Genomic DNA, 20,163 nt, shown 5'->3' on the forward strand with positions numbered 1-20,163 from the left:
CTGATCTCAACCCGAAAGGAATGAAATGTAATCGTTTGATGTTTCTGTGTTTTTAATCCCAAGTGTTGGAAGATGAATCCAATCATGGAAGACAATATCCAACGTGACGGTAAATTATGGTAAGCTCTTTCGTAGCTTTGAGAGGCTCACAAGCGTTTGTAAGTCACGAGTGAGACAGTGCACTGCCAGCATAGGAATGCACGGCTTTCTCTTGTTAAAGCCTTCAGCTGAGGATAGAGCTGAGGACTGTGAGGTTGTACCTTCTGCTCAAGCTCCAGATCCCCATGTTTAGCTGACTGCTGGTGAATAATGTTGCCTTGTCCTCTCCTGACTCTTGCTGGGCTGGAGATCCACCAGTAGTGGTGCTCTGGTACCCCATGGCGTAGAAGGCATCACAGCCGCAATTCAACCTGTTCTCTTTATAAAAAAAACTCACCTTTTCGGCCAAGCTTTTGGTCGTCCTTCTAATCTCTCCCTCCGTGATCTGGGGCCTGTTTGTCTACCTGTTTCATTGTGTGGATCACATTACAGGTATCACCTGTAGGCCTGTTGAGATCCTTATTTTGAAGGCCGACCAAAGCCCTCACAAATGGTCTGTTTTTTTATATGTTAAAGGCATGTAGTGTTGCTCGAGGTGGTTGCTCCCAGGCCTCTGCTAATCCTTCTCGGTAACTGTCCATCTGCAAGTGTCCTCAGTGGCCTGTAGTAGTGACCCATGCGCTTGATTTTATTTTCTCTTCCCTTGCTATAGGGTTGCACACAGTCTCTGCTTGTTGCCTGTTCGTCATAGAAGAGAAGGCCTTTCAGCAAGGCACCAGGTCCAATCCTTGGTCTGGGCTGATCGAGCTAGGACATCAGTTTGAGGATCATTAGGAACAGAAGTAGGCCATTCTGCCCCTCGAGCCTCTTCCGCCGTTCCATTAGATCGCAACGGATCTGTACCTCAACTCTACCTGCCTTTTCTCCATATCCTTTGATACCCTTATCCAACAAAAATCTAACGATTCCGTCCTTCACAAATCCATGCTCTCGCTTTGATCAGCTCATACTTGTCCAAGTCACTCTGTCCCTGATGATAGATTCCAGTAATTTGTCTATAACCGATGTTAAACTGACAGGTCTGTAGTTACCTGGTTTTTCCCTCTGTCCCTTCTTAAATAATAGTGACATTTGCAATTTTCCAATCCATGGGCACAATTCCTGAATCTGGAGATCTTTGGAAAATTATGACTAACACATTTACAATTTCTGCCCCTGTTTTATTATTGTGGTGGGAAACCATCATGTCCTGTAGATTGGTCTATCTTAAGTCCCATTATTTTCTCCCTTACCATTTTCTTATATTAAATTTCTTATATTAAGTTCCCTTGATTTATTTTTAGATTCCATTGTACTTTGTACAATGGAGGTATTTTGACCTCTTCCTCCACTGTGAAAATGATAGATACAAAGTACTCATTTAACAAATCTGCCATTTCTTTATTGTCCGTTATAATCTTGCCTGCATTTGCCTTTAATGGGCTCACATTGCCTTTTACCACTTTCTGTTAATATATTTATGAAAATTTCTGCTGCTAGTTTTGATATTCCTTGCAAGTTTTTTTCATACACCCTTTTTGCACCTCATTATTTTCTTTGTTTTCCTTTGCTGTTTTTACCAGCTCTCCCAGTCTGTTGGATTTCCACTTTTCCTTGCATTTGTGTAAGCTTTTCCTTTTAGCGTGATACCGTCTCTCACCTCGTTTGTTGACCACGGTTGCTTACACAAGTGGAGCCTTTGCCTTTTAGGGGTACGCACTGGTTTTGTATCGTACCAAACTTCTCTGAATAACTCCCACTGTCTGTAGGTTTACGCATTAACACTCAGCCCAGCGGTCAATTTATTTCTCATCCCCTCAAAGTTTGCTGTAAAAACCTTGGGTTGTGACTCACTCTTCTCCCTCTCAAACCTAATTATCAAATTCAATCATATTATGGTCACTATTGCTAAAATGTTCCCTTATCGTCAGATTGTTAAGAAATTCGGGTTTGTTACTCATCACTAAATCTAGTGTGGCTTGTTCCCTTGTCGGTTATAAAACATATTGGCCCAGAAATTCCTGGAGATTTGCGCCATTGTGATGGTGCATCTACGTTGCAGGGCCTGATTTCCAGTGCAAAGATCCTAGGAAATTATCCCATAAGTGCCGGGAAGGAAAGAAAGTTGTGGGGGGGGGGGGGGGGGGGGTGGTTGCTGGCAGTATTGATTAAGGAGAATATTGCAGTGCTGGAGAGAGAGGATGTCCTGGAGGGGTCAAGGACAGAATCTATTTAGTTAGAGTTAAGAAACAATCGAGGTGCCATTACACTACTGGGTGTATTCGATAGGCCACCAACTAATGGGAAGGATAAAGAGGAGCAAATTGCAGGGAAATTACAGAGATGTGCACGAACTATAGAGTAGTGATAATGGGGGACTTCAACTATCCTAATATAGACTGGGATAGTAACAGTGTAAGGGGCAAAGAGGGGGAGGAATTTATGAAGTGTCTTCAGGAAAACTTTCTTGACCAGTACATTTCCTGCCCAACGAGGAAGGAAGCATTGCTGATTTTGGGAAATGAGGTGGGCCAAGTGGAGCAAGTGTCAGTGGGGGAATATTTAGGGAACAGCGATCATAGTATCATAAGGTTTAGAATAGTTATGGAAAAGGACAACAACCACCCTAAAGCAAAAATACTCAATGGGATGAGAATGGATCTGGCAAAACTGAAATTGAACAACGGGCGGCCTTTAAAGAGGAGATGGTTCAGGTACAGTCTCGGTACATTCCCACGAGGGAGAAAGGCAGGGCAACTAAAGCCAGAGCTCCCTGGATGACAAAAGAGATAGTAAAATGAAACAGAAGAAAAGGGGCGTACGACAGATGTCAGGTTGATAATACAAGTGAGAACCAGGCTGAATATAGAAAGTTCAGAGGGGAAGTGAAAAAGGAAATAAGAGGGGCAAAGAGAGAGTATGAGAATCGATTGGCGGCCAACATAAAAGGGAAGCCAAGTCTTCCATAGGCTGTAAACAGTAAACAAGTAGTAAGAGGAGGAGATCTATGCATGGAGGCAGAGGGCATGGCTGAGGTACTAAATGAGTACTTTGCATCTGTCTTTACCAAGGAAGAAGATGTTGCCAAAGTCACAGTAAGTGAAGATATAGTTGAGATACAGGATGGGCTAAAAATTGATAAAGAGGAGGTACTAGAAAGGCTGGCTATACTTAAAGTAGACAAGTTATCTGGTCCGGATGGGACGCATCCTAGATTGCTGAGGGAAGTAAGGGTGGAAATTGCGGAGGTACTGGCCATAATCTTCCAAACATCCGTAGGGGACTGGAGAATTGCAAATGTTACAGCCTTGTTCAAAAAAGGGTGTAAGGATAAACCCAGCAACTACAGGCCAGTCAGTTTAACCTCAGTGGTGGGAAAACAATAACCTGGGACAAAATTAGCAGTCACTTGGACAAGTGTGGATTAATTAAGGAAAGCCAGCACGGATTTGTTAAAGGCAAATTGTGTTTAACCACTTGATTGAGTTTTTTGATGAGGTAACAGAGAGGGTAGATGAGGGCATTGCGGTGGATGTGGTGTATATGGACTTCCAAAAGGCGTTTGATAAAGTGCCGCATAATAGGCTTGTCAGCAAAATTGAAGCCCATGGAATAAAAGGGGCAGTAGCAGCATGGATACAGAATTGGCTAAGTCACAGGAAGCAGACAGCAGTGGTGAACGATTGTTTTTCGGACTGGAGGGAGGTGAACAGTGGTGTTCCCCAGGGGTCGGTGCCGGGATCACTGCTTTTCTTGATATATATTAATGACTTGGATTTGGGAGTACAGGACACAATTTCAAAATTTGCAGATGACACAAAACTTGGAAGGGTAGTAAACAGTGAGGAGGATAGTGATAGACTTCAACAGGATATAGACAGGCTGGTGGAACGGACAGACACGTGGCAGATGAAATTCAACGCAGAAAATTGTGAAGTGATACATTTCGGTAGGAAGAACGAGGAGAGGCAATATAAACTAAAAGGTACAATTCTAAAGGGGGTGCAGAAACAGAGAGATCTGGGGGTATATGCGCACAAATTGCTTAAGGTGGCAGGGCAGGTTGAGAAAGCGGTTAAGAAAGCAAACGGGATCCTGGGCTTTATAAATAGAGGCATAGAGTACAAAAGCAGGTTATAATGAACCTTTATAAAACACTGGTTCAGCCACAACTGGAGTATTGTGTCCAGTTCTGGGCACCGCACTTTAGGAAAGATGTGAAGGTCTTAGAGAGGGTGCAGAAGAGATTTACTAGAATGATTCCAGGGATGAGGGACTTTAGTTACGTGGATAGACTGGAGAAGCTGGGGTTGTTCTCTTTCGAGCAGAGAAGGTTGCGAGGAGATTTGATCGAGGTATTCAAAATCATGAAGGGTCTAGACAGAGTAGATAGAGAGAAACTGTTCCCATTGGCAGAAGGGTCGAGAACCAGAGGACATAGATTTAAGGTGATTGGCAAAAGAACCAAAGGCGACATGAAGAAAAAAATTTCACACAGCGAATGTTTAGGATCTGGAATGCACTGCCTGAGGGGGTGGTGGAGGCAGATTCAATCATGGCCTTCAAAAGGGAATTGGATAAGTACTTGAGGATAGTGATACATTTCGGTAGGAAGAACGAGGAGAGGCAATATAAACTAAAAGGTACAATTCTAAAGGGGGTGCAGAAACAGAGAGATCTGGGGGTATATGTGCACAAATTGCTTAAGGTGGCAGGGCAGGTTGAGAAAGCGGTTAAGAAAGCAAACGGGATCCTGGGCTTTATAAATCAGCCATTACTTACGTTGTTCCGCCATTTCCCTCACCGGAAGAATTAACAGCTAATTATTATAACCCTGCCTCCCTATTAAAATCACTGTCGAGGTCGTTGAACTAATGCCACTGATCGCCACAGACACTTGCACCATTGCAGAGTGTTTGTGTAATCGCACACTGAGTTATTAGGATAGATTTTTTTTCTCCACTATTCAGAAGGTGCTGACTCTTACTGGTCTAGTATCATGGGTGCCAACAGCCCCCCAGTGCCCCACCCAAATGAGCATCCTTCACATGTGAGGCGTTGAGTGCTAGCAGGCTACTGACCATGGAGGAGATCAGAACTGATGCTGTCCTCACACTTACAGCCGCTCATCAGATCCTCCAGAAACGTCTCAAAGCACTTCACACACAGTGAACCACCTTCGACCGCCACGACGGTTGCTATGGAGGCGAGTGGGCCAGCCATTTGTGCACAGCAAGATCCCACAAACAGCAACGAGATGAACGATCAGTTCATCTGTTTTTGTTGTTGATACTGGTGTCCAGCAGGCGTCACTAGTTAGCATTCAGAAACAGGAACCTTTAATGTCGCACCTCACTGAAGCCAACTGTAGTCCATCCAGTTATTGCTCAGGCAGAGATCAGTTAACCAGGGGACCTCAGTGTTACAATGGCTGGTGCCTTTACCCACTTTAGGCCACGGTGAGGGGGGGGCAGGGGGAGCCATTGACTCAACTTGTGGAGGTGTTTATTATGTCACTATTGACAAATGGAACTCATGGATTTGTATCCAGGGGTGTGGAATACAACAATAGGGAGGTAACACTGATTGTGTACAAGACTGTTGTTAGCCCACAGTTGGGAGTATTATGTACAGATATGACTACTTTTTGGCAACCAAAGGTATTAAGGGATAGGGGCCAAAGGCAGGTATATGGAGTTAGATCACAGATCAGCCATGATCTTATCAAATGGCGGAGCAGGCACGAGGGGCTGAATGGCCTACTCCTGTTCCTATGTTCCTACCCAAGTACAGGAAGGTGTAAAATCAATGGGAAAGCTGTAGTGTAGGTTCACTGGGAGTTTCCAGGGACGAGGGGGTTACAGAGTCTGGAGAAGTTGGGGCTTTTTTTCACTGGGGCTGAGAAGGTTGAGGGGTGACCTGAACGAGGTCTTCAAGATTCAGAAGGGTTTTGATGAGGTAAATAGGGAGAGATTATTTCTACTGGTCAGAGAGACAGTAACGAGGGGGACACAGGTTTAAGATAAGCACAAAAAGAATTAAATTGAAGGGTAGAAAAAAGAATTCTTTAGAGTGTTGGTTAGAATGTGGAATTCTCTGTCACAAAACGTAATTGAAGCAGTCTATAAATTCTTTTAAAGAGGATCTAGAAAGCAACATGAAAAAGAGGAATATTAAAGGGTGTGTGGTGGGAGCAGGAGTGTCTGGATATGCCTACTGAGGTCATAAACAGGAGGACAATGGGTTTGTGACTCCATAAACAGAGCAGAAATCAAACTGAACAGCTCACATACTCCATCTTCACAATGAAGATCCTCAGGCCCTTTCTCACCACCTTCCTCGTGTTTTTCCTTTTTGTGGGTGAGTAAAAATGTTCTTGTCATTGCTTTTATTCGTTTGACCTTCTAATGGGTTGATGCACCAGGTGGTGTACTGAGCCACAGGGCTGAGCAGACCCGAGGCTCGATCCGCCCGATCAGATCCACACAGGCTTTCCAGCAGGGGTCGCTAGATAGCAGCTTGGGGGCTAAAGTACCTCTAATCCCCCAGCCCCCTAATCCCACCACTTGAAGACTGCACTTGGTCTTGACCTCCCGCATGCAACCTCACAGTTGAGGCCATTTCACCAGGACATAATTGAAAAGGCTAATGGAATGTTATCTCAAAGGGGTTGGAATACAAAGAGGTGCAAGTTATACTACAGTTATATAAAGGTTTGGTTAGACTCCATTTAGAGTATTGCGTTCAGTTCTGGGCGCCGCACCTCAGGAAGGATATATTGGCCTTGGAGGGGGTGCAGATTCACCAGAATGGCACCGGAGCTAAAAGGGTTAAATTACGAGGACAGGTTGCAGAGACCGGGCTTGTATTCCCTCGAGTTTAGAAGATTAAGGGGTGATCTGATCGAGGGGTTTATGATGATTAAAAGATTTGATAGGGTAGATAGAGAGAAACTATTTCCTCTGGTGGGGGAGTCCAGAACAAGAGGGGCAGAACCTTAAAATTAGAGCCAGGCCGTTCAGGGGTGATGTCAGGAAGCACTTCCTCACACAAAGGGGAGTGGAAATCTGGAACTCTCTCCCCCAAAAAGCTGTTGAGGCTGGGGGTCAATTGAAAATGTCAAAACTGAGATCGATGGATTTTTGTTAAGCAAGGAAATTGAGGGATAAGGAACCAAGGTGGGTAGATGGAGTTAGGATACAGATCGGCCATGATTTAATTGAATGGCAGAACAGGCTCAAGGGGCTGAATGGCCTCCTCCTGCTCCTATGTTCCTGGGACAGACTGGGGGAGTCAAACCTGGAACTTTCTCAGGTTCCAACCCAGATTATCTGGTCATTTAGCTCATTGCTGTTCGTGGGATCTTGCTGTGTGCAAATTGGCTGTTGCGTTTCCTACATTACAACAGTGGCTACACTTCAAAAGTACTTCATTGGCTGTAAAGCGCTTTGGGACGTCTGAGGTGGTGAAAGGCGCGATATAAATGCAAGTCTTTCTTCTTCAGAGAACTTTCACAAAAACTTCTATATATTTTTGTGTGGCTGTTGCAATCAATGCGAACATGTTTTGGGGGGGACTGGGGGGTGGTGCAGAGCATTAGACAACAGGCTGAATCCTTCATCCAAATCCATCCGAGGTAGATGGGATGATAGACTTCTGTATCTGCTGGCAATAAGGGTCCTGCGTGAGATGAGCTTGGCCAGTCCTGATCCGTTGCCTAGTGGACAGGAACCCACTGCAGGAAGCTGCCACTGACCTGGGAGACTCAGAGGCCACCGGATGGCTGGTCTCGGAATGGAAACTGCCATATTGGAGCAGCCAGGAGCGGGAGGAGGGGTGAGGGCAAGTCTTCTGAGGCTGGGGGCTGAAACATGTCAGTTCAGTATAGCGAGACCGTTACTGTGCAACTAACACTGTACCTGCCCCGGGAGTGTTTGATGGGATGGTGTAGAGGGAGCTTTACTCTGTATCTAACCCTGTACCTGCCCTGGGAGTGATTGATGGGACAGTGTAGAGGGAGCTTTACTCTGTATCTAACCCTGTACCTGCCCTGGGAGTGATTGATGGGACAGTGTAGAGGGAGCTTTACTCTGTATCTAACCCTGTACCTGCCCTGGGAGTGTTTGATGGGACAGTGTAGAGGGAGCTTTACTCTGTATCTAACCCTGTACCTGCTCTGGGAGTGTTTGATGGGACAGTGTAGAGGGAGCTTTACTCTGTATCTAACCCTGTACCTGCCCTGGGAGTGTTTGATGGGACAGTGTAGAGGGAGCTTTACTCTGTATCTAACCCTGTACCTGCCCTGGGAGTGTTTGATGGGACAGTGTAGAGGGAGCTTTACTCTGTATCTAACCCTGTACCTGCCCTGGGAGTGTTTGATGGGACAGTGTAGAGGGAGCTTTACTCTGTATCTAACCCGTGCTGTACCTGCCCTGGGAGTGTTTGATGGGACAGTGTAGAGGGAGCTTTACTCTGTATCTAACCCTGTACCTGACCCTGGGAGTGTTTGATGGGACAGTGTAGAGGGAGCTTTACTCTGTATCTAACCCGTGCTGTACCTGCCCTGGGAGTGTTTGATGGGACAGTGTCGAGGGAGCTTTACTCTGTATCTAACCCTGTACCTGACCCTGGGAGTGTTTGATGGGACAGTGTAGAGGGAGCTTTACTCTGTATCTAACCCGTGCTGTACCTGCCCTGGGAGTGTTTGATGGGACAGTGTAGAGGGAGCTTTACTCTGTATCTAACCCTGTACCTGCCCTGGGAGTGTTTGATGGGACAGTGTAGAGGGAGCTTTACTCTGTATCTAACCCTGTGCTGTACCTGCCCTGGGAGTGTTTGATGGGACAGTGTAGAGGGAGCTTTACTCTGTATCTAACCCTGTGCTGTACCTGCCCTGGGAGTGTTTGATGGGACAGTGTAGAGGGCGCTTTACTCTGTATCTAACCCGTGCTGTACCTGCCCTGGGAGTGTTTGATGAGACAGTGTAGAGGGAGCTTTAATCTGTATCTAACCCGTGCTGTACCTGCCTTGGGAGTGTTTGATGGGACAGTGTAGAGGGAGCTTTACTCTGTATCTAACCCGTGCTGTTCCTGCTCTGGGAGTGTTTGATGGGACATTGTAACCCAATGACCATTATTCGTGAGGTTTGTCATTGTGCATCGACAGGGTATTTGGCTGTGGGGAGCATCTTGGTTGAGTATGAACCTACCCTCAGCTGGTGTACATATAATATAATATAATGAGGGCCAATGCTGCTGTTGACAGTTTGCTGCTTTTACACGCACGATGCTCGCAGGGTAAGTTAGATTGGGAATTATAGGACGCAGCTGATACAGGCGGAGATAAGGAGTTTGTGACTCTCGAAGAGTGTGGAGAGTTTCAGTCACAATTTCTGCAGCTGGGATTGACTTTTTGAATTGATATTTTGACATTTTACCTACGCAGACCTGAACTTGCTGCTCACTGCTTCTGAGAGTGTGAGACCCATCGGACGATTTTGACCTCCCAACTTTAGCGAGGGCTTCAGTGTAGCAGGTCTGGCTATTCCCTATGGGCATACCCTTGCATACCATTATCATGAAGGAGGAGCAGCACAGGGTGGAGCAAAGAGTGAGGCAACATTTATGGAGGATGAATCCAACCAGATATTACTTCCCCCCCCCCCCTATAGAATATACAGGCAACATAGCTCATATAAGGTGTATGTAAGAAGAGTTCATCAAAGAGGCAATAAGAGAGCTGAGCCACCTACTGCACGAGGACCTGCAGCCACGGTCCGCTCCCTGCACCGCTCTCTGTGGCTATGAAAGTGACGGCCACACTCAACTTTTATGCAACAGGATCATCTCAGGCAGCCACAGGGGATCTTTGAACATCGGCCAAGGTGCAGTCGAAGTATGTATCTGTCAGGTGATTGGCGCACCAGGGAATTCATCCCCTTTGGTATCACAGCAAGGAGGCAGTGAGATGGAGCTCCATGGTTTTACTGGATTGCTGGCCTTCCCAAGGTCTGGGGTGCAATAGATGGAACCCGCCTTGCTTTGCAAGCACCTATGGTCAACCCTCTCAACTGGAAAGTCTTCCACTCCTTGAATGTAAAAGTTGTGTGTGGCAGCATGCAAAGGATCCTGCCGGTCAACACGAGATATGCTGGAAGTTGTCACAATGCATTCAGACTTTGGCAATCAGCCCTCCTTGCCTGACCTTTTCAGGGAAGGAAACAGTGACAAGCCATGGATAATGACCCCATTAAGACTGGCCTAGGCCTAAATAGCAGCTTAGGAACGCTACAGGGGCACATGTCTCAACAAGAGTGATCATCAAGAGGACCCGTTAAAGAGGCACGTTCGCTGACCAGAGAGGTTGGGACAGTCTCTGCAGTGTGCTCCAGCTCGTGTGTCATGCACAGTGTTCTAGCTTGCTGTACGCTGCACAACTTCGCCATGCAAAAAGGCCTGAACTTTGACATTAATGGGGGAGTGGGGGGGGCCCTAACTGCTTTGGAGGCAGAAGTACATGGAGGGGAGCGTCAGGATGACTGTCACTCAGGCAGCTCCTTTGTGATTGCTGCAATGGGCATCAAAGCACAATGATCACGGACATCTTCTGTTTAACACACTCGACCTCTGTCGCCACTGCATCAACTGTTTCTTCACCACCTTCAAGTAAAGGACTTAACTTTTAATCCAGTTCCTTCCCTAGAACATGACAACACATCAGCCCTCTTTGCCCCTGCACATGCCAAAAATCGTCACCCGATTGAATAAGTCAGCACCAAATATATCCACCCTTTCCTGGATGACTCCAGCCTCCACGAATAACAGCACAAATAATTTCAATACAAGAAACACAACCCAGTTCAGTCCGGGACTCAGTGGGCGCACCACGGGAAAGGCCAAAAAGGGTGAGAGAATTCAAAAGGATGGACTTTGGATTGGAAAGCTGGCGTGAACAGCTTCCGTCCCATTTACTTGCCCCGGCTATATTACACCGAAAATGGTGTGGAATTTCTAGCCCGACATCTTTACATACAATTAAATAGTAATGTGAATCACAACGATCAGGAAATATTAACAGTACACTGGAGCCAATTCTTCACAGCCCCTGTTCCTGGCGCAGAGCCTCACTTGATGGGTGTGTGGGTCACATAACACTATAGGACCGATTGTGCAACAGGAGTGGAATTTGCAGAATCAGCCCCAATCTGTAAATGTACTCACAGTGGGAAAGTCTCTAATGGGTTACACTGCCCTTCATAGGAATTACCTGTTCATTCGGTGAATAATGTTCCAGTTGGACAGAGACCTACTTCAAAGTGATTCCTGCTCGGGGCTCTTGCCACAAATGATATTGTGTTCTGCCGCCAGCAATGGATGCTGCGTGCCACTGTTTTTGTTTTTGTCTGCGGCTGGTCTTGAGCTTTCAGGCCGCCCTTGTAGGGTGGCAAATTGGTTTTGATATCGCTGTAAAACCCTTCCTGCAACATCAGGGGAGGACCGGATCCAGAACCCGAAAGCCACAGTCCCACTTGCTTCAGTGTTGCACCCAGTCCCCTCTGCAATGTGAACGGGCCGAACTCAAAAGAAGGAGCAGAGCTGATGAACTGTGCAGCTGCTTCTGGTGGTTAAACGAGCCATTAAAGTCTCCTGCTCACTAAACAGCTGTCTAGAAGCGGCCTGTGTAATCCTGTGCCCTTTGTAATGATCTGTGTGTTTTTCTCTTTCAGAATTCTCGAGGGCTGCCAGTATTCACAACTTTTCTTGGCCGGTGAGCAGCTGAATTTAGTATTCCACTTGACCGTTAAGAGAGAGCTGGGGGCTTAAAGTGAAGATGTGTTTACATGTTTATTTGATCTCTTTAGGCTGACTGCGACTACACCACAATCTGTGTGAGGGAGCTGCGCCCAGTCTGCGGCACAGACGGTCAGACTTACATGAATCGGTGTGACCTGTGCAAGGAAATAATGTGAGCCTCCTTATTTCCACCTCGGTGACGACCGATATTCTGATTAATAAGGAAGCCAAGTTGTGCGAAGGAAGTTAAGACAGCCGAGAAAAATCTCTTCACAATTAAGTTTTCTCCTGTTTAAGGCAGCGCTTCTGATCCCGATCCTGCCTTCAGCTGACCTCCACATGCACTTTTCAACAAGTCACTCAATCATCCCAACCAGGCTGGCTGTCAGACCTTGCCAGCGGACTTTCCTCTCTGCCGACTCCCCTTGTTACTCCTCCATTCATGTTTTTTGTATGCAGCCTCACCATCTCCACAACTTCCATTCATATAGCTCATTTCATGTTCCAGAGTGCTTCACTGCCATGCCTTACTTTTGAAATGCAGTTACATTTGTTATTCAGGCAAATGCTTCAGCCAATTTGCACATAGCAAGATCCCACAAACAGAAAATAAAAAAATGAATTAAAGACTTGCATTTCTATAGCGCCTTTCCCAAAGCGCCTTACAGCCAATTAAATACTTTTGAAGTGTCGTCACTGTTGTAATGTAGGAAACGCGGCAGCCAATTTATGCACAGCAAGATCCCACAAACAGCAATGTGATAATGACCAGATCATCTGTTTGGTTGAGAGATAAATATTGGGCCAGGACACCGGGGAGAATTCCCGTACTCTTCTTAGAAATAGTGTCATAGGACCTTTTACGTCCACCTGAGAGCGCAGATGGGGCCTTGGTTTAACATCTCATCCAAAGGACAGCACCTGCAACAGTGCAGCACTCCCTCAGTACTGACCCTCCGACAGTGCAGCACTCCCTCAGTACTGACCCTCCGACAGTGCAGCACTCCCTCAGTACTGACCCTCCGACAGTGCAGCACTCCCTCAGTACTGACCCTCCGACAGTGCAGCATTCCCTCAGTACTGACCCTCCGACAGTGCAGCATTCCCTCAGTACTGACCCTCCGACAGTGCGGCGCTCCCTCGGTACTGACCCTGCAACAGTGCATCACTCCCTCAGTACTGACCCTCCGACAGTGCAGCGCTCCCTCAGTACCGCCCCTCCGACAGTGCAGCGCTCCCTCAGTACCGCCCCTCCGACAGTGCAGCGCTCCCTCAGTACCGCCCCTCCGACAGTGCATCACTCCCTCAGTACTGACCCTCCGACAGTGCAGCGCTCCCTCAGTACCGCCCCTCCGACAGTGCAGCGCTCCCTCAGTACCGCCCCTCCGACAGTGCAGCACTCCCTCAGTACCGCCCCTCCGACAGTGCAGCGCTCCCTCAGTACCGCCCCTCCGACAGTGCAGCGCTCCCTCAGTACCGACTCTCCGATAGTGCAGCGCTCCCTCAGTACCGACCCTCCGACAGTGCAGCGCTCCCTCAGTACTGCCCCTCCGACAGTGCAGCGCTCCCTCAGTACTGACCCTCCGACAGTGCAGCGCTCCCTCAGTACCGCCCCTCCGACAGTGCAGCGCTCCCTCAGTACCGACCCTCCGACAGTGCAGCGCTCCCTCAGTACCGACCCTCCGACAGTGCAGCGCTCCCTCAGTACCGCCCCTCCGACAGTGCAGCGCTCCCTCAGTACCGACCCTCCGACAGTGCAGCGCTCCCTCAGTACCGACCCTCCGACAGTGCAGCGCTCCCTCAGTACCGCCCCTCCGACAGTGCAGCGCTCCCTCAGTACCGACCCTCCGACAGTGCAGCGCTCCCTCAGTACCGCCCCTCCGACAGTGCAGCGCTCCCTCAGTACCGACCCTCCGACAGTGCAGCGCTCCCTCAGTACCGCCCCTCCGACAGTGCAGCGCTCCCTCAGTACTGCCCCTTCGACAGTGCAGCGCTCCCTCAGTACTGACCCTCCGACAGTGCAGCGCTCCCTCAGTACCGACCCTCCGACAGTGCAGTGCTCCCTCAGTACTGACCCTCCGACAGTGCAGCGCTCCCTCAGTACGGACCCTCCGACAGTGCAGCGCTCCCTCAGTACCGCCCCTCCGACAGTGCAGCGCTCCCTCAGTACTGCACTGAAGATGAATGACCAGTTAATCTGTTTTTTAGTTGGTGTTGGTTTAGAGAGGAATGTTGTCATCTCGATAAGTCACTTATTGGAGAATTGTTTGGCGGGAGAATTCTTTCCAACAGTGGTGAAATGAGCCAATGGGTGGGGCAGAGTGGGTCAGTCAACCACCTTTGGGCATTGATGATCCCTCAAAAGAGATGTTCAGTCATTCCTCACCAACTGAGATACGTTGTGCGGGCACTGAAGGTGTGATGGATGACTCTGGCCCGGAATCAGTCAATTCATTTGCCCACAGAGATCGAAATATCTCGCAGCTCAAAGTTCACAGATGGTTATTCTGTGGGTGAACTATTAACAGCCAGCAGCCACACACGGAGGATCGGAATTAATTTAAGATTCATTGAACCAGCCAGGGTAGCGGGTGGGTCAGTGCCAACGGTCTCAGTGCCAGGAGGGGAAAATCAGCCATTGTCCGTGGGCCTGATTTCTATCCAGTAACACCTGTTGGAGAGTGTAGGTTCATGGACATCTCGTGATAACAGGGAGCAAAATTAGGAACACAATATAATGAAAGATTAAACTAGGTTTACCTTCTGTGTTCGCTTGCAGGAAGTCTGGCCGGGATATTAATATAAAGAATCACGGAAAGTGTTGAACCACAGACAGGATCTTGAGATGCCAAAGTATAAGAATTTCACCACAAATTTAATTAACATTATGGTCATTGGGAATAGAAGTACTTTTACATTTTGTGAAACTAGCAGAATTGTGAATAAAGTAAAAGTGTTTCTGAATTTGTGTGTATTTGATGATCAATCAGGCAGCGTGTACAGCAACACTGGACTAGCACCAACATGGTGCTTCTGCAATGGAAATTTTGGAGGAGGCTTTTTCAGGACCTGAGCCTGAAAACTGCACAGCACCAGTCTGACCATTGCAGTGCAATCTCGCACTGTGCTAACAGGTAATACTGAGTTTGCAAGGAAAATGCCAACACAAGCAATCAGGATGCAATTTTATTCAGTAACGAGCTAATTACATGATGTTTTTATAACGATATTTCAATTCATAACCACTGCTTTGTTTGAATTAAATTACATTTAGTGTTTCTCTGCCATGCTATTAGCATGGACTGTCAGCCACAATTCTGATATCCATACCAGTTTCCCTGAAACAGAATGAAAAATGTCAATTGATGATTCATCTATACTTCTTTCATCTACATTTAGACACAATGAGCTTCCTCTTGCCATTTACAACTGTTAGGAGTTTAGTTTCCCTGCATTTCTAGGCTATATACTTACTGCATTGCAGTCAGCTGGTATCTGCTGATGGGCCACTGACAAATTTGCTTTCAACCAGGCAATAAAATTCTCAACTGACACCCCTGATTTCATCCAAGATAGCAGCAGGGGTGTCACAATTGGTCTCAGTGTCCATGGTCCAGGGAGAGAAGGACTCAGGTTCCTGCTTCTGATTGCTATGTAGTGTCTCCTTTTGCGCTGCTTGCATGGATATCAGATGAGGAGGTGATGGGGCTCAACTGTGATGCCTCTCCTCAAGGCCAAATTATCCACTGGCACCCACTTCCTCACCTATGAAGAATGCACACTTGGATGAGGTACCAAAGAGTGCCCAGCGTCTGTAGTACCAGCCCCCCAACATACGTTACCACTTCAGGAGAGAAAGGGTAAGGAGCTAACATAAACCAATATTCTCTCCGCTTCTTCTGAAGGTGCTGACCCATACGAACATATAAACTTGAAGGATAAAAGACATCTGGTCCGCTGAGCCTGTCCTATACTGTCACGGTGTAACTAATGCATACCATGACTGTCAGCCGCCCCTCACCCCCACTCACGCAGTCTCCTGGGAGACACATTCCAATACCCACCTACTTTCTTCGTATCGTTATGTCGGCCACAGTCAGGAACTGATCCAGTTGCGGTAGTTCCATGGCTAGCACAAATCTTCTGGTCTGTAAGTGTCAATTGTAGCGCACCTGCTACCCCGGCTGAGATCAGCTGGCTTAGCATACTGCAGATCACATCACTGAGCTACTAGTTCGCATAGGTTGGTGCCTTTATCCAACAGGACATTGTGGGAAGCTAGAAAATGTATTTTTGGAGTGGGTTTTAGCAACTGGACAAACCTCTAGATCACAAGAATGGGAAGATGATTTGGGAAAGTCAAAAATAGGAATGATTATTAAATCTGATCTCAGTGGAGATGATTATCTTGGTTTGATCCCCATTGGTCTCATCTTGCACTCTTGATAATGAAAGTCAGAATGCCCCTCCCAACCGATTGGCAGGCAACTGCATGATGAGAATGTGTGACAGAACCAGATCGGCAGTAAACATGGAAACTGCCATCAATAAGAGCTATTCCTATAATGGATGGGGGAATATTTCAACAGTCAACACTTTAAAAATTGTAATATAAAGTGTTGGTGTGGGTGTAGCACCAGCGCATGATACAAAGGAATAGCGGCAGACGATTTTAATCTCCCCAGTCCACCCAACCAGAGTCTCCGCTTTGCAGCTCTGAGAAATTGCTGAGCCAGAGCGGGGCCTGAACATAGTGCACTTTGGTCTCGTTTCCACACCAGGACCATCAGAAAACTCGCGCAGCTATAAACTGACATAAAATCAGTAAACTTCTTATGTAATATCACTTTCAGCTGGAAATTATTAGTCGACACACTGCCTTATACAGGAGAGAAATTAATTTTCAAAAGATATTGCTCAGTTCTAAACAACATCCTTCCTTCTGATAAATCAGTTTTGTTTTCATTTACAATACGGGTCTTCACTGTGGTTCACAGGAGGAATTATAAAGACACTCACTTAATTTGAGAACAGAGAACACAATGGTTTGGGTAAGTCACACCATCCGTGCCGCAGATAAGGTGAGTATCCTCAGTACAGGTAGGGAGATTGGTGTAAACGTCACATTCTGGCTGCGAGAGATCAGATTAACAGGTAACACTGACAATCAAACAGCGTTCGTCATTGCTCTTAAGGTGAAGTAAAGTGCCAAAGGTTAAGAGCTCACCGTAGTAAAAGCAGGCCAAGTCAGCGGCAAGGCCACGTCTGAAATAGAAAAACACACAAATCGTTACAAAGCACACAAATGTGCACAGACCACTTGTGGACACCTGCCTATTGAGCAGTAGGACGATTTTTAGAAGTGACAGGGATTCTCACCGAAACCACATCAAACATTTGAATAAATCACATCATCAAGAAGGTCCAGGAGTAAAAGGTGATAACAAGAAGCGTTTAGAATGTTGGCCATTAGCCAAGAGGCTCCTTTAACATTCTCCCACAACACTCTCTTCAATAAAGTCCTGGTTATCACTGTTTACGTTTGAAATGGGAACGGTTACGTAAAATTTACAGTACAGCAACAGGCCATTCGGCCCAACTGGTCTGTCCTCGTGTTTATGCTCCACACGAGCCAGTATCTTCAGTACCAATGAGAGGGAAGATGCTCTGGTTCATGGAGATTTCAGATGGAAAAGAATCCCCATCTCCAGGCTCCAATATTAGATGGTGATAAATAATTTACAGTTAGACCCTCACTCACCAGCGAAAGCAAGAACTGCAACGCTGACTATGAGAAACATTCTGTCCATCTTCCCTGTGAGTTGAATGGGTGTGAGCTAACCAGTTCAATGCTGGCAGTATTTATGTAGTTTCACATCTTGTTCCTCCAATATCTTGGGTCAAGTATTGCCTGTGTCATGTGCTGAATCAGTTACTAAGTGCTGGTTGAAAAATTCTTTAAAAGAGTGGCTTGCAACACATGAACCATAGGTCAATCAAACAGCCGAGTGGGTCCAATCCCAGTCATTGTGACGTGTTAGAACACTTTCAACTGCTGGGACCTGGGTTTGAATACAGCCCAAACTAAAGTGATGAAAGTCTTTTGGAGGGGTAGCAATCTGCAAAGATGTGCTCAAAAGGCTGAAAGTACATTAGCTCCTCCTGGCACCAGTAAGGAAAGTTTAACACTGCACCTCTTCTTCCTGCAGATCAGGTTTTACCAAGTGGAGCCCTGTTGGTGGGCAACCCCCCTCAGTCGGTGAATAAAATGCCTTCAGGGTCCGGATAAGACCCTGATTTGCATGTACTAATGAGGCTCCCAGGCCCAGTTAAGGTGGCAGCGGGTGAGAATGGTGTAGGAATCAGACAGTAAGTTTTTGGAGTCGATTTTAACTGTGTGGCTGCCCTGAACCCACCAGGTGGGGTGGGTTAAAACTGCCATGGTGTTGAAATTTGCAGATGATACCAAATTGGGGGTTATAGCTAATGTGAAAGACTGCACTAAAATACAGGAAGACATTAACAGGGTGCACAGCAGGCTGTTAAATGGCAAATGAAATTCAATATAGCAAAGTGTGAGGTGGTTCATTTTGGTAGGAGGAATGAGGAGGCCACTTAATTCTTTGAAGGTAAGAAATTAAATGGGGTAGAAACTAAACGAGGTAGAGGAGCAAAGTGCGGAAAAGATTTACAAGGATGTTACCAGAATTGATATGGTGCAACTATCAGGAAAGGATGAGCAGGCTCTTTTTCTATGGAAAAGAGAAGACTAAGAGGAGAGCGGACTTCAATAATGTTTCCATGTGGCTGTCACTGGATGATGTGTACAAGAGGAAGTACCAATTTATGGATTACATTGATGAGGTTCTGAGTGGATTATCTCGATAACAGACAATATGGATATTAGAATTCTTATTTTATTTTTCTGATGTTTTTGCCCTCTTTTCTACTTTTCCCATCCACCGTCAAAGTTAGTTTTTAGAGCTCAGGGCACAGTCCTGTTAGCCTGTTAGTAGTCAAAGCTGGTACCAGCTGTTTTTTGGCACAGGCCTGATGGCTGATCATCAAAGCTGGCATATCGTGCTCTGGGCACAGTCCTCATCATCCATCACCTCTTAGCTTCCTAATTGGGTACACTAATTAGCCAATGAAGTCTGATCTTAAGTAAACGTGGCAGAGAAGTGTAAAGATTTATGTTCCAACTGCTGCCACTTTGCTTTTAAGGGAACAGGGCTTGTAAGAAAACCAGGATGTGTGTGTCAGAAATCTCAATGTGTAAAAGTCTGACAGTCAAGTCAGAAATCTCAGTAAGGCATGCTTACATCATAAATCATGTGACAGGCAGTCCATAGGGATAGATGACTTGGATTTGTCCACTATCACTGGTTGACCAGTGACTATGAAAGTGATATCGTCCTGCCAGGTAGTGATCAACCATCTTATTTCCTGGTGTGTAGATTGAGCAGGTGCACCGTCATGCTGAAAAATCCCTGCTCTCTTCAACATTTTCTCCTCTTATGATAAGGGCTGCTTCCTCCGCAGATCTAAAGATGTAATCCTGCCCTAAAAGGTCTCTTTGTGCATCAGCTTGGTGCAGTGGCTGGCTGAGAAGGATCTGGATTTGAGCCTCACACAAAGGCTAATCTAGGCTGACATTGCAGTGCAATGTTGGAGGCGTCGTCCTTTGGATGGGAAGTTAAGATGAGTTCCCATCGGTCTGTTTCGTTGGTTCAGGTGGATATTAAAGATACCATAGTACTAAGAGATGAAGAGTTGTCCAGGTCTCCCCTCCACACATATTCCCTGTCCCTCCAACAGGCTAGTTTATAGATGCTTTTACAATTAGGGTTAGGGTTGGATCATGGGAGAGTGATGCCCCCGAGTTTCCTACATTTACACTATGAAAACTGGCTCCCTTATCCCAACTGAATGATAGATAAATGTAAGGAATCTTACAACACCAGGTTATAGTCCAACAATTTTATTTGAAAATCACAAGCTTTCGGAGGCTTTTCGAATAAAGCTGTTGGACTATAACCTGGTGTTGTAAGATTCCTTACATTTGTCCACCCCAGTCCATCACCGGCATCTCCACAGAATGATCGATAAGTCCAGGATTCTGCCGTCAGGTTAAGCGAGCTGGTTTAAGCGATGCCAACACAGGAGCTGACTCAAGGACGACGCTTTCCCACATTCCGGAGCACAGAAGCATCAAAAGTGACTCACGTTAGGACCAGTTTAAAAAAAGAAGTTAAATGGCGAGAACGGGACTAGTGCAGGAAGGGGCCGTGTC

General features: G+C 46.6%; 2 protein-coding genes across 2 annotated transcripts; one reads left to right on the forward strand and one right to left on the reverse strand.

Moving 5' to 3' along the window:
- Positions 1-76: 76 nt before the first annotated feature.
- Positions 77-14,834, forward strand: LOC137306354 (turripeptide OL11-like; the record flags this gene model as incomplete). The annotated part of the gene is made up of 4 exons (XM_067975509.1): positions 77-119; positions 11,804-11,844; positions 11,939-12,042; positions 14,650-14,834. Coding segments are annotated over 4 exons (234 nt in total), but the record flags the coding sequence as incomplete, so codon positions are not given.
- Positions 14,835-15,043: 209 nt separating this feature from the next.
- Positions 15,044-17,783, reverse strand: LOC137306351 (trypsin inhibitor ClTI-1-like). The gene is made up of 4 exons (XM_067975507.1): positions 17,632-17,783; positions 17,098-17,135; positions 16,890-17,002; positions 15,044-15,208 (listed from the first exon to the last, which is right to left on the reverse strand). Exons 1-4 carry the CDS (start codon positions 17,678-17,680, stop codon positions 15,163-15,165), a joined length of 246 nt encoding a protein of 81 aa, XP_067831608.1. The 5' UTR covers positions 17,681-17,783; the 3' UTR covers positions 15,044-15,162.
- Between the last annotated feature and the right edge of the window lie 2,380 nt (positions 17,784-20,163).

The sequence above is a fragment of the Heptranchias perlo genome, chromosome 43 (assembly GCF_035084215.1).
Source record: "Heptranchias perlo isolate sHepPer1 chromosome 43, sHepPer1.hap1, whole genome shotgun sequence".
In the NCBI taxonomy this organism is placed as follows: domain Eukaryota; kingdom Metazoa; phylum Chordata; class Chondrichthyes; order Hexanchiformes; family Hexanchidae; genus Heptranchias; species Heptranchias perlo.

Excerpts from the sequence above, each read along its gene's own strand:
- LOC137306351 (XM_067975507.1), bottom strand. The coding sequence starts at position 17,680 with ATGGACAGAATGTTTCTCATAGTCAGCGTTGCAGTTCTTGCTTTCGCT. Across the intron at positions 17,136-17,631 it reads TGCAGTTCTTGCTTTCGCTG|ACGTGGCCTTGCCGCTGACT; the intron begins GTGAGTGAGGGT and ends TTTCTATTTCAG. Across the intron at positions 15,209-16,889 it reads GTTCTCTGTTCTCAAATTAA|GGAAACTGGTATGGATATCA; the intron begins GTGAGTGTCTTT and ends ATTCTGTTTCAG.